The 13,386-nt window shown below is 40.5% G+C and overlaps 1 protein-coding gene across 2 annotated transcripts in view; it reads right to left on the bottom strand.

Moving 5' to 3' along the window:
• The window catches only part of Wwc3 (WWC family member 3), a 109,971-nt gene that overhangs the window by 54,347 nt on the left and 42,238 nt on the right, over window positions 1-13,386 (bottom strand). For both annotated transcript variants that reach the window (XM_057759384.1, XM_057759385.1), the window contains exons 2-3: window positions 11,834-11,943; window positions 8,318-8,521 (exon numbers count right to left, since the gene is read on the bottom strand). In XM_057759384.1, the coding sequence (XP_057615367.1) occupies window positions 8,318-8,521; window positions 11,834-11,943 (314 nt within the window). The remainder of the gene's footprint in view (window positions 1-8,317; window positions 8,522-11,833; window positions 11,944-13,386) is intronic.

Here is a 13,386-nt window from a genome sequence, read left to right as displayed (position 1 = left end):
ACCATGTGGGTGCTGGAAATCAAACCTGGGTCCTGAAAGACATTGGTGAGCCACCTCTCCAGTGCCTCAAACCATGTTTTTAACAGGCAAAAATCATTTATAAAAAATCTCCACATCAGGGCTAGGGAAATGGCTTAATTGGCAAAGTATTTGTTACCCAAACATCAAGACCTAAGATTAAATCCCCAGAACTCATGTAAAGTCAGGTGTCGTACTGCACATCTGTAATCCCAGTGTCCCTACAACAAGATGAGAGGTGGAGGCAGGGGAATCCGCAGAGGCTTTTAGGTCAACTAATCTGGCAACACGTGTGTGCAACAACAAGATATTGTGTTTCAAGGTGGAATGTAAAGACCAACAGGTAAGGTTGCCTTCTAACCTGCACACACATGTTGTGTATGCCCACTTTTACACACACACACACACACACACACACACACACACACACTCCACCAGGCTTAAATGTCTCTGGTTAAATGTAATACATTCAAGTTAAACTTGTCAACTTAAAACAGGAGGATAATGGCAATTGTTAACATCTGGGATCTTTCCCACTGAGACTAGAAACTAACCCTGCCATCAAAATTCAACAGCCTTAAACTCAGAAAGTTTCAGGACAGTCAGGGTTATACAGAAAAACCTTGTCTTGAAAACAAATCAAAACAACAAAAATCCCATATTAAAAGCTAGTAACAGCAGAGCCTTGGAGAAAGCTCAGGGTATAAAGTACCTGCCACAGAAGCATAAGGACCTGAATTCAATCTTCAGAACCTGCATAAAAAGCTAAGTATGGTGGTATGTGTTTGTAATCCCAGTGCTAAGAAGACAGAGATAGCTGAATCCCTGGGGCTTGCTGGCCAGACAGCCTAGCCTAATCAGTGGGAGACTCTGTCTCCAAAAAGTAAATAAAAGTTGTTAGAAAGCCCCTAAGGAACAATACCTGAGGTCTGGTCTCCACAGACATGTACACTCATACGCACACATGTGCACCAATACACACACACATGTAGGTGCACACTTGAAAACACACACACACACACTAAGTAACACAGACCAATAGGAAAAATTAGTAGGGACTTGAAAAACACATGAGAGCTGAGGTGGCCACTACTGTACATCTACACAGGAACCCCTCCATACCTGCACCTCTTGCTTCTTCCTAACAAAACCACAACACCAATTAGTAACCATGCTTGGCATACTTAAGATAGATGGAGTGCTCCATGAAACAAGACTACCACCAGAAAGGCTCCAAATCCACCAATGAAAATCCCCAACCCAATCTTGAGATGATTCCATTGTTCAAGAATTGCTTAGTGTCCAGGCTGCACTGAAACCATTTCTGTTCCTGTCTAAAATTAAGAATCCAAAGTCTGAGATGAAGGAAAAGGCAGTCCAGGCACCGAAGGCTGTGAATATATTTAATCTCCAGATGCTAAGAATAGTTGTGAGCACTGCAAAACTTTTAATAGTATAATTCAACTTATAAATAAAATGCTGAGTTCCAGTAAGTCTATCAGAACCACTCTCAGAGTCCAAGGAATAGCTTGGACTCCTGACTCCTTCTCACAGCACACATGTCACTTTTATTACATGATAGCTGCCTACCTCCAGCCCTGAGGTTTATAATAAAGATCAGATTCCCACCCCAAGTACCTCTTCTCTTTTGACAGTTCAATGTAGAAAGACATTAAACTTAAGGGGGGTCTGTTCAGGAATATAATGTTGCTTTGGATGATATAATAATAATGTTATAGTTTTAGCTAGACCACAACAAGTCAAAGTATGCCTTATTATCATAGAGTGCCTTTCACATGCATGTTGCCTATTTTCACAAAATCTTTGTCAAGCAGGGAAAACGATAATATTTTTCCTCTTATATACAGGAAAATCCTGGGGTTGTGGTGACTTGACCTGCACTACGCCATTATTCACAGGAGGAATCACAACTAGGACTTGAGATCCTGGTGAGTAACTCTCAGTAAACATGCTTGCCCTTCTGTAGCCTTCTAAATTGAGGCTTGCTGACTAACATGTGAGAAAAATGCTGTGTGATCTATTTTTCTCTGGCCTGCTCCAACCTGCCTGTGGGAAGGGAAACAAAAGGATGACAGGATTGCCTAAAGCCCTCATCCTAAGCCAGACAAGCAGATGAGAAAACCTTTAGCAGAGTGCCGATGGAAGATAGTCTGAGTGGGATAGGCTTGGAGCCTCAGAAAGAATGTTGGCAGCACTGATGGCTGATAAGGTCAAGCTTTGCCACCACCTGACCAAAGAATCCAGGATGAGTCAGCACGTTCTCACCGGAGATAAGGCCGCCTCTTTCCCAGGCACCCAGAGACACTTGGGGCAGCTCAGCTCATTCTTGGAACCATGATAATAAAGTTACATTCCTGCTGCTAGATGGGACAAGTCACAGGCAATCTAGGTCACCAGACCTCAACTCAAGAATTACCTGAGAGACTGTAAAGGAACAAACAATAAAAATGTCCAACTCCATCCACAGCTACTTAACAGGCAGTAGCAGTTGATAAAGGCCCTCCAGGAGACTTGTCCCCATGGTTGACAACTGGTGTAGACTGAGGTTGAGAAACTTTTCCCATAAAGAGACAAATATTAAATATGTTTTCTCAGTTCTCTGGGCCATACAGCCTGTCTCAAATACTTGATTCACTGTTGTAACTGCCATAGACAATAAGTGAGTAAATGGTCATGGCTCAGTTCCCAGAAGATGTTTTCACAAACACCTTCATGGATAGAATTCAGCCTGCAGGCCTAGCATAGTTTGCAGACCTGTGGCTTAGACTACAGTTCTACCACAGACAAGAATTGTTTTCCAAAGGCTCCTGCAAATGGTCACATAGTTCATCTAAATTCATGCAGAGGCTAGAGTTTCACAAGAATGAGGGAGTAACTACAGAAAAAAAATTGCTGAGATAAAGAATGCATTAATCAGTAAAAGGAAGGCAAACAGAAGAACATGTTGCAATGAAAAATGTACAAGAGAATTCTGCAAAATGGAGCTGTAGGAAAAAGTAGGGGTGTGTCCAGTGTAGAACTGTTTCATCTCGAGTGGTCTACAAAGCATAAAATAGGACTGTACACTAGGCAGTGAGTTCAGGTGCTCATAGACATGAAGGAGGGTTGTGATCTCTGTTCCTGGAGACATGTTTTCCCTAATACAGCAGAGAATCTGAATTTGTTTTAGTCAGGAACAAGGTTCAGATACTATTAGATACCAGATGGCCCAGCATTGGCACAAAATTTTCCTTCAGTGAATGGAATTTCATTGTAGTGATTCTATAACTCAGGGGTAAATGTGTGAAGAGTGTGGGCAAAATGCACTTCCAGTCCTCCAATCCTCTCGACATCCTTCTGTTCCAGCATTAGATATGGCTGTTTTAGTTTGTTTCTAAGTTACTTCATTGTTCTGACAATCAGCCATTAGGGATAAATTGTGTCCCCAGAATTTAGTTCATACCAACAGCAGGTACTAAATGTCTGCGCAAAAAATGAACGGATGATTTATTGATCCAATGTGGTCCACAAGAAAGTCAAGAAATAGAAAGTACTCTCACTTGTAGTTACCACATGTATTTTGCATAATTTTTAGACACCTTATTAATTTATAGTCAGTCATTATTTTCAGATAACTTGGAAATGGAGGAGGGCTGAGTGTGTTTCAAAATTGCAATCAGCACTTCTGATATGCCTTTTCCTTGTCTAAGAAAGAGTACAGAGAACTGAATGTCACAAACACATCTGGGTTCCAATCTAAGTCCAATCATCTCCCGGGTACATTACCTTAAAGAAATAATTTAGTCCAAATGATATTGTTTCTCATTCTCTCTCCCGCTTCTCCTCTGTGTGTGTGTGGGGGGGGAGTATTTGCTTGTGTATAAATCTGCTTGTTCATACCTGTGCCAGAGCACAAGTGTAGTGGAGATCAAAGATAGGCTCAGATTTTGTTTCTTAGGTACCACATTATTTTTTGAGACAAGCTCTCTCACTGACTTAAAACTGCCAAGTAGGATAGGCTGACTGATCAGTGGTCCTTTGGGAATCCACCTGTCTCTACCCTCCTCAGTGCTAGGATTACAAGTATGTGGCATGATACCCAGCTTTTTTGCATGGGTTCTGGAGATTGAACTCAGGTCCTCATGGTTACAAGGCAAGCATTTTAATGACTAAAACTATCTCCCCAGCCTCATATTCACTTTTTTTTTGAGAAAACAAAGAAGATCACAGCATGTGATTATCAATGGCAATCATACTAACATACAAGAAATATTAGCTTACTGAATACTGTTTTTCTTTCATTTCAAGTTATTATCAATGGAGGAAGTAAATAATAAAAAGCAAATCTAGATAGATAGCACTCAGTTCCCAGTACCACAGCAAAGAAATAGCTAGCTACCTCCTTGCTTGAATTGATTAGCTGGAATATAGAGACATCCCATGTGGCTGATTGGAGCCAGGTGTGCTATGGAGTCAGCCAGAAGCAGCTCCTAAACACGGTTCCAGGCCCTCTAGTGTTGCCTATAAACCATCTGTTAGAGCACAGGCATTTAAGCCAACAGGATCACTATACTGAACTTTACCCTGTGGCTAGAAAGAATTCAGTTGAGTCATGACTAGCAGGGTTTTCCTCATTGTAATCAGTAGCTCAGGTTAAACAGAACACTGAAAACGCCTGGTGGAAACCCTAGGGACAGCAGCCACTTGATAAACCACTTGGATTAACTCCTAGATTCCATTCATAGCTGACTTTTCCCCTGGTGAGTTGATAGGCCCCAGGAAGCTCCATTGGCATCTTCAGCCTTTTCCTGAAAACAGGCAGGCCCAACTCTGGTCTTCAAGATAGCCTACTCCTGGAGAAGACACTGGGTCTAGAAGGTTACTTCTAGCAGGTCAGGCGATGGAACCTGTTGAACACATCACTACACCACCGAGTCATCAGCTACCTCTACTGAAGACACAGAGGTCCCTTCAAAGACAGTATCTTAAGTCTTTCTAACTGAGGAAGAAATATAATTGAATATAATTCCTTATTTGCCCAAATATCAAGGGACTGAAAAGCCCATGGAAATATAAAAAATAATCTTGTCAGTGTCTCAACTCCATGGGACATTAAGTAGTGAATAATCTTGCTCCATAGGCTCAGCACCACATTGCTCCCCCCAAACTCACTCCTCCCCAAAGTGAGTACTTTAGGGATATTTGTATTTTCAAGGTCATACACTGCTGAGGCTCCATGCTCAAACCAAACTAAATTGGTAGTTTCTAAGTCACGGCCCATACCTTCCCTTGACTCAGTTTTACTTTTCCAGTCACTGGTAAGAAAGATTGTTCAAGTTTTTCTTCTTTCTTTTTGAATTTGGTTTTTCAAGAGGGGTTTCTCTTTCTAACAGCCCTGGCTGTCCTGGAACTCATTCTGTAGACCAGGCTGGCCTCAAACTCACAGAGAGACACCTGCAGGGACTAAAGGTATGGGCAGCAATGCCCTGCCTCATTCAAGTTTTTCTGACACGTATTCCTTCTCTTTCTTTTTAAAACAAAATTTGGTTTTAGATTTATTGATTTTATTTTATGTGTACAAGTGTTTTGCTCTGCTCACATGTATGTCTGTGTATCTCATGTGATTTTTGCTCACAGAGGTTAAAATAGGGCTTTGGACCCCCTGGAACTGGAGTTGTGAACCATCATGTAGATGCTGGGAACCAAACCCAGGTCCTCTGCAAGAACAAGTACTCTTTAACTACTGAGTCATCTCTCCATTATATCTAGTCCCTTCTTCTAAATTCGGAATTGAGATTCTTTCTTGGAAACCTAACCAAAACATGCAATAGATAAAGCACATAAGGGTTTCTGGGAAAAACCATAGTATTAAGGTGAATCATAACAACAAAACCCTGCCAATATTTGCCTCTTCTTTAGCTACAAAAATGCTAATCCTAATTAATTTAATTAACCTTATTTCTGCCATGTAGTTGTCTCGAAGGTTAGGAATTGTTAACTATATGACCTCAGACCCAGTTATAAGCCAATGTTTCAGTTTGGTGTGACTTTGAGGCTCTAAGTCTGTAACCTTCTGATACTAGGATAGCCATACATGCTAGGCCATAAAAATATCTCAAAAGAATGAAATCTTACCTAGTATAGTTTCTGGGAGCAATAGATTAGTAGTAACAAATAGCAAAGTAGATCAGCAATAGATCAATAGCAATAAATCAGCAGCAACTGTGCATCTTTTTAAAGTCCAGCAATTTACTTCTAAAGAACCCATGAGTCAAATTTAATTCATAAAAAAATTAAGAAATTATTCTGAAGCACATAAAAAATAAAAGGAAAAACAGCATACTAAATTTTGAGGGAGAAAAATTTATATTTTAAAAAATTATGTAAATATTAAGAAAGTTTTAAATCACTAACCTACAGTTCAGTTTTTAAAAAAAATTAAAAAGAGAAAGGGGTAGCAAGATAGATTAGTAGGTGGGGCACTTGTTGCCAAGCCCAAGCACTTGAATTGGATTTCTAGGACCAACATGGTAGACTAGCCAGCTAGTCTAACCTGATCGGGGAGCCCTAGATTCAGCGAAAGACCCTGTCTCAAAAAAAATATTGTAGAGACCAATTGAGGAAGACAGCTGATAATTGAACTATGGCTCCCATGTGCATCTGCACTTGGCTCACACACATATGCACAAACCAAAAAAGAGGAAAATAAGACATAAAATATTAATAGCAAGAATGAAGGAAGAGACCACCATCTCATAGTCTACAAACATTAAAAGAAATGCAGATTTCGGAACTAGATGCAGTAAATAAACTCTTAGAAACACACAATTACAAAAACTGACTCTAGAAGAATCACAAACATAGGCTTTTATCTAATTGAGAAGTTTCCACAAAGAACTTCACGCTCCAGGACTTTTTTTGGTGAAGTTATGGCAGTGTAGATATCAAATCCTCATTAACTCTTTCGAGGAGCAGAGGCAATATTTGTCAATGCATTCTATGAAGCCAGTATTGCTCTGCTACCAAAATTAGAGCACGGCCTTAAAAGAAAAGTGTAGAGAAAAGGAAGCTTCTATAGCTCAGTGCTGAGTTGACCTATCACTTTCTGCTGGAAAGTTTAAAAAATAAACATGGATGAACCAGTATCTTATGAGCAAAAGATAAGATGACTTGGAAACAACACATCATTATACCTGAGTTGCCTCTATTCCCTCAAGAAACATAGCAATGGAAATATCTTTAATTCCTGCTTCAGAAGCAAACCCTTCCCCAAAGTCCTTAGCTTCTAAGCTTTGCACCTTCAGAAGTAGTTGCAATAAAAAAGAGCACAAAACATATGACCATTTGGCCTTAATTCCATTTTGAATTACAACACAGAAAAAAAGTTAAGATTCTATCTTTAGTGGTCAAAGCTCCATTACCAACATCAAATACCTAGTAATAAAGCAGTGCCATTAGTCATTTTCTCCACTCCCATGTCTCAACTAGATTTTATTGATAAAAACAAAACCTAGTACTACCAAGTTTATATGTTCTCTCCAAGATTATTGGCACCGAGAACAATGGTGGCTAGGTATACCTGTATAGGCAATTCTTTTGGGAAGGGTCAAGCATGTTCAAATAGTGACTGATCATGTTACAAAAGGCTCAGTCTTTTGAAACTGAACCTGGCTCCTTCAACACTTAGATGCCTGCTAAGTGTTTGTAAAATGAAAGCCCATCGCTGGCCGTCTTTAAACTAACCAAGGTTCCTTTTGAGACTAATAGAGGAGAGCCTCTTATTTAAGGATCAGAGAAACCTGGATTAGACTGGGTTTTTCCTCCTTCAATGTTCTGCCCAACAAGTCTAAAGCCTAATGATGTCTAAAGCCTAGGAACAGCCTTTACACAGACAGGAGATTGACATATCTGCAGACTCCTGGATCTCCCCATTCAGTACTTATGGAGCCATCTGCAACTTTTTCAAGAGATCATTTCAGTCAAGCAGTGTTAACTGTAGCCATCTCTAAGTGGAACCCTCCAAGTGAAATCTGACAATCACGAAATAGGAGATTGTTTCACATCACTGCCTTAAACTGCTTACTCTACACCATTCACACCTGATCTTTCTTTGTTAGTCACCATACTCTAGAATCTGTATACAACATAGACATCTTAATAAATATGGATTGTCTAATAGTATGTGACTGAGACTTTACAAAGCTGTCTCGCCCAAATAAAGCTGACTATGGTTCAGAGAACTGAGCAAAGAGAGTGGCTTTAAAGAAACATATTCATTGAAGGAAACAAGTCAACTCACAGCTGGTATATGAGCGGCCATCATCCTCACACAATTTGTGCAGCTGTTGATATTCTTCCTGCGCTAGCTCAAATCGCTGTTGCTTGATCTGGTAGATTTCTTTCTTCGCATTGAGAGCCTCCTGGGCTACAACTAAATACTCCTTTAGCATCCGTTCTTGTTCTCGCCTCCACTGCTCCCTCGGATCTTCAATCTGGGTAAGCTCTGAAATGAAAAGGGCAAAATCACAAACAAGTGAGTTCAAGGTGACATCTGCAAGTTGAGTGACAAGCATTTTACGTGACTACTCAATTAATTAATTACAACGTTGCACAATATGGAAGGTTCTACACCATGAACCTTTCTGAAGAATGGCCCACCTTCTACTACGGTATCAAAAGCTCAGAAAAGAAAATGCTACAGAGATGAAAGGAAAGATAATACAAGAAAATACACATTGGAGAAGATGAACCTAAATGAGCTTAGAACTATATAGGGTATTTATAGCATTATTCTTCCAGACCTCTTTAATGTGGGGTAATATACACACTGCTGTCCCTAACTGAGCTTGTTCCTCTCCTCTTCTTATTCTATCTTGACCTTTCTATCTCTTGACAGTTGAAATTGTGACATTTCCCACTTCTGCCTTCTCACTCTGCAGGCCTGGGAAGAGCCCAGATATATCTCCAGTTCCAATCTTTCTCTTGAGTTCCAGCCTGTGATTCTCATCTGCTTCCTGACTTCAACTCCTACACAGATCTAAGTAACTCTAAGCTAGTCTTCAGAGCACAACTCATTCTCACACAAAGGCCTTTCACTCTCCAAAGCAAGACCATGTCAGAAAAATGCACAGCACACATTGCTTCATTCTAGGCTTTCCTTTCCACCATAAGTAGTATCAACTAGCTTCACCAGCTTAGCCACAATAGGAATCAACCTAACTCCTATCTTCAAAGAATTCTCACTCTGAGTTCTCCCTCCCACAACATGCCAGGGGTCATAAGGATATGCTGAAATAGCATGGAGAGCCTCCAGTATGGAGGAGTCTCAGAAGCACAATGCTAATTGAAGGAAGCCAGAACCAATAGGGCTCATAGTGTTTGAGCCCATTGATATGAAATGTCTAGAATAGGCAAAGCGGAAGGGACAAAAAACCAGACTGATAGGGGGAAGAAAGAGACGGAGGTGAATGCAGGATGACTGCTTAAGGAGGTGGGTTTCCTTTGGGTCAAATGAGAGTGTTTTACAACTCGACAGAGGAGGATGGGACTGTTTACTTTTAAATATTTTCCTTTATGATCTATGAATTTTACTTTACAGAGCTAAAAAGGTACATTAAATGTCATTTACATACGTGCATACACACACATCCACACAGAAGGAGGGATGGTAGCAGGGAGGGAGGGAAGGAAAGAGGGTGAGAGAGAGACTATTCCAAACTAAGACCTCCTTGGAAACACTCTCCCCACCTACTTGCCCCTATTCAGTCACCACTGTCACTGCAGACTCTTAGAAAGTTCTCCAAGCCTTCTCTATTTCAAATAGGGAAATAAAAATGCAAAATACAAGAAGTCAGAGTCCTGTCCCAGTGTCAGAGTTCCAGATACAGTTGGCCTAACGTGGGACATGGGCAGGGCTTTTTTAATAACTGCCCAGATGTTACTTATGTTTATTCAGCTGTAAGACCCACTGCAACCAGCCAGGTGAACAGCATTATTCACACTATTCCAGTGTCCCTGAGGGTCTTGGGAACCTTACAAGCTGCCAGTCTAGGATCTTTTTGTCCCTCACTTCACCATAAACCTACACAGTTCCAATTTTAATATTGGTACCTCACATTTAAAGAGTTTTACAATTGAATTCTCTAAAGGTCTGTAGGGAAGGAGGGGGCACGCCACTACAACTGTTGTCACCACCTACTGTTTCTCATGTGGTGGGCTACGCTTTTATGGTAGATGGAAGAAAGTTCTTTGTCTCTTGCTCTTAAGATGCATGTCCACTTTCGAGAGTAGTAAACCCTTAAGAGTTGATAACTTGTCTCACTCCCCTGTGTTTCCAGGGCTAGAACACAATAGGAAGTAGAGAGGAACTTTAGAAATGTTTGTTGTGAATAGTTTGTGAGTAGGAAAGCAACAACGGCAAGCAGGGGATACCAGAGAAGGGGACTGCTAAGTTTATGAGAGAAGACTGGCAAGAAGGGGTCCTGGACCCACAGCAGCAAGCAGCCTTCCCAGGAAAGTTATATATATCCACTGCCTTTGCCATCTGGTAAGCATCAACATCCATATCACCTGGCCCTGAAAAGGGGAAGCCTAGTAACACAGCTACAGTACCAAAACCAGGGAACGCGGAGTGCAAGATGGTGTTATATATTCAAAGCTTCCCTGGAGACCTTAGTTGGGAAGACAACCCTAGATGGCCACCTTCCTCTGAACACACACAGTCATGAGATGCTGAGCATGCTAAGGGCCAGTGGAAGGGCTATCTTCAACTTGTCTCTAAGCTTCCCTTCTGACCTTTTCCAGTATGTGATATATCCACCTTAAAGCTTCCTGACACTTAGATAACTGCCTAGAAGGGTAACAGGGCTAGGACAGTACTTATTCCCCTTCTCTAATCATCACTGACTAGACTTTGAAACAGCTGCACTACTCGAGGCTGAGACCCACATGGGAAAGCTCCACTGCTCCGAAATCTAAGACACAAAGATTCAGACCCAAGAAGTCAGCCCCACAAGCCCAGCATGGGAAATACTTTCAAAGTTACTAAGGTAATGAACAACATGGATCTTCAGACCAATACATAATAAGCTGAAGTACACAAAGCAAGTCAAGGCAAAGCCAAGCTACATGGCCCATGGCAAAATAACAATGACAAAAGTACTGATAGAAGCTAGAATTAAAGTGCAAAGAGAGTCAGAAATGGAACCTTTAATAATTGAGTATTGGTCAAAAAAGGCTGATGAAGATGCAGAACACCAAGAGCAAAGACCAGATTGAATGAGGTACAGCCTCTGATTGTGGGTTTCTACATCTCAGCTCTACTCACATTTGGAGTACGTTCATTCTGTATGGTGCAGTCATCCTGAGCAATATAGGATGTTGAGACGCAGCCCTAGTTTCCACCCACAACATGCCAACAGCACCTCTCCCAGGCCTGGCTATAAGAAATGTCTCCAGACATTGTCTATCAGGGAAGGACAATCATGTCAACTTCTAAGATCTTCTAAGTTCTACTTTGCAATCAGCATGAGAAGTTTTCCTGTTTCCTGGATGCCTTGGAAATCTGTTCCTTATAGGAAACAGTAAAACCAGAATTGAGGTACAACTATATGCCTACTTTGTGTATTTAGAATTCAGCTAGAGAAAACTTAGTATACCATATTACAAAACCTTAATATTTCATTGGGCACCATAATCATTTTGCTTCACAAAGCAAGGGTTTATCATTTTTGAGATTATATGTAAAAACCGGAAAAACAAAACAAGGAAAAGAGAAAACTCACGTATAGCAATGAAAATGTGGTACTGTACTTACTATTTATGTGGTCCATGTAATAAATTCCAATTTGTTTATCATATACAGTTTCCCATCCTAAAGGAAGTTCATCTCCAACACAATCAGCAAAGGTTAGTGGCTTTGTTATCCTGAAAAACAAAATTGTGAAAACAAATTTCAAAGTCAAGTCAGATGTGAATAATTTTGCTGATCTAAATTATTGTTTCATATGGAATTATAATTCATATTATCTAATCGACAGCTTTTGCCCCAACTACTTGGTTGAAAATTAATTTACTAGATTTGCTTAAGTAACAATCAATAATAATGTAAGTACACACACCACTAAAAGCATACTGTTGCAAAGCACACTTTAAACACCAGTGAAAACAGATATTGACGATGACCAACCAAACAAGTAAGACAAGCGTCATCTTCCACACAGTGTGATTAATGAGGCCATGGCAATGGAATGTAACTCTTCCAGAATAGGAGAGAACCAGGCTCTGTTCTCACTCCCTGACAAATGTCCTCCCTCACAACTTTCAGTTCCACACAATACACATGAACTCTGCCTTAGGTCTATGTACAAGGTACTTGCAATATTGTCATTCTACCCATTAACGAATCAAACATCAACCACTGCACAAAAGTAAAAAGCCAGGAAAATCTAACAATATAGTGATATGCCTTGTGAATGAATACTTTCTGCATTCCTTGTACAGTAGGGATCAAAGATTTCAAAGGGTCCTTTTTTCTTTTCCTAGAGAAATACAGCCAAATAACAATGCCTACAAACATCTCCTTAAAGAAAATCTGATTAAGAGATCCTCGGCTTACCAGGAGATAGAGAAAGTAAAGGGTGTACCATGGATTTCTTTAATCAGAGTCTCTTCCCTTCCCCCACTCTCACGATCATGTTGATTGACAAGCCGGTTTGAGGCAGCAGCTGTTGTATAAAACAGGACACACCTATAATTGTCTGAGTCTGGGCAGCTATCTCTTTGGTTGTCTCTATAAATGCACACTGACTGGCATGCATGGGAATCTGACAATCTAAATTTCACAAGCTCAATCCTCCCACTTCTTCTGTTCAAGTCCCTGGCTGCAGAAAACTGAAGACATTGAAACTGTAGCCAATCCCGTGAGATTTCCCAAAACTGGTTGGACAACAAAGCTATCTCTTCTAGGATGGTTGAAAAGTTGGTAAAACACTATCAGAACAACACGGATTTCAATGTTCTTTTAATCTTCATTTTAAACATGTGATTTCAAGAAGCTATGGCCAATACTAAAATAGAAATATATAAAAGATAAAATAGTCTGTGGACAGCCTCCCAAACATGGTACATTAAAGAGGAAGAGAATGAGGAGGAAGAATAAGCACAGTAAGTGTCCAACCTATTGCACACTTCCCTGTTCTATTCCACAACACATATCTGAAACAGGATTCACTTCCAGGGGGAACAGTGTGATGGTATACTTCCATGTTAAACCAGCAGTGGCAGAATTTTGTGAACGATGGGAACAGATCATAGGAAAAATAGTTCTACCTTAACGCAAATTGAATCCTGAGTATATCACTGCCATCC

Source organism: Chionomys nivalis, chromosome X, assembly GCF_950005125.1.
Source record: "Chionomys nivalis chromosome X, mChiNiv1.1, whole genome shotgun sequence".
NCBI lineage: Eukaryota > Metazoa > Chordata > Mammalia > Rodentia > Cricetidae > Chionomys > Chionomys nivalis.
This window is presented reverse-complemented; position numbering and strand designations above follow the sequence as displayed.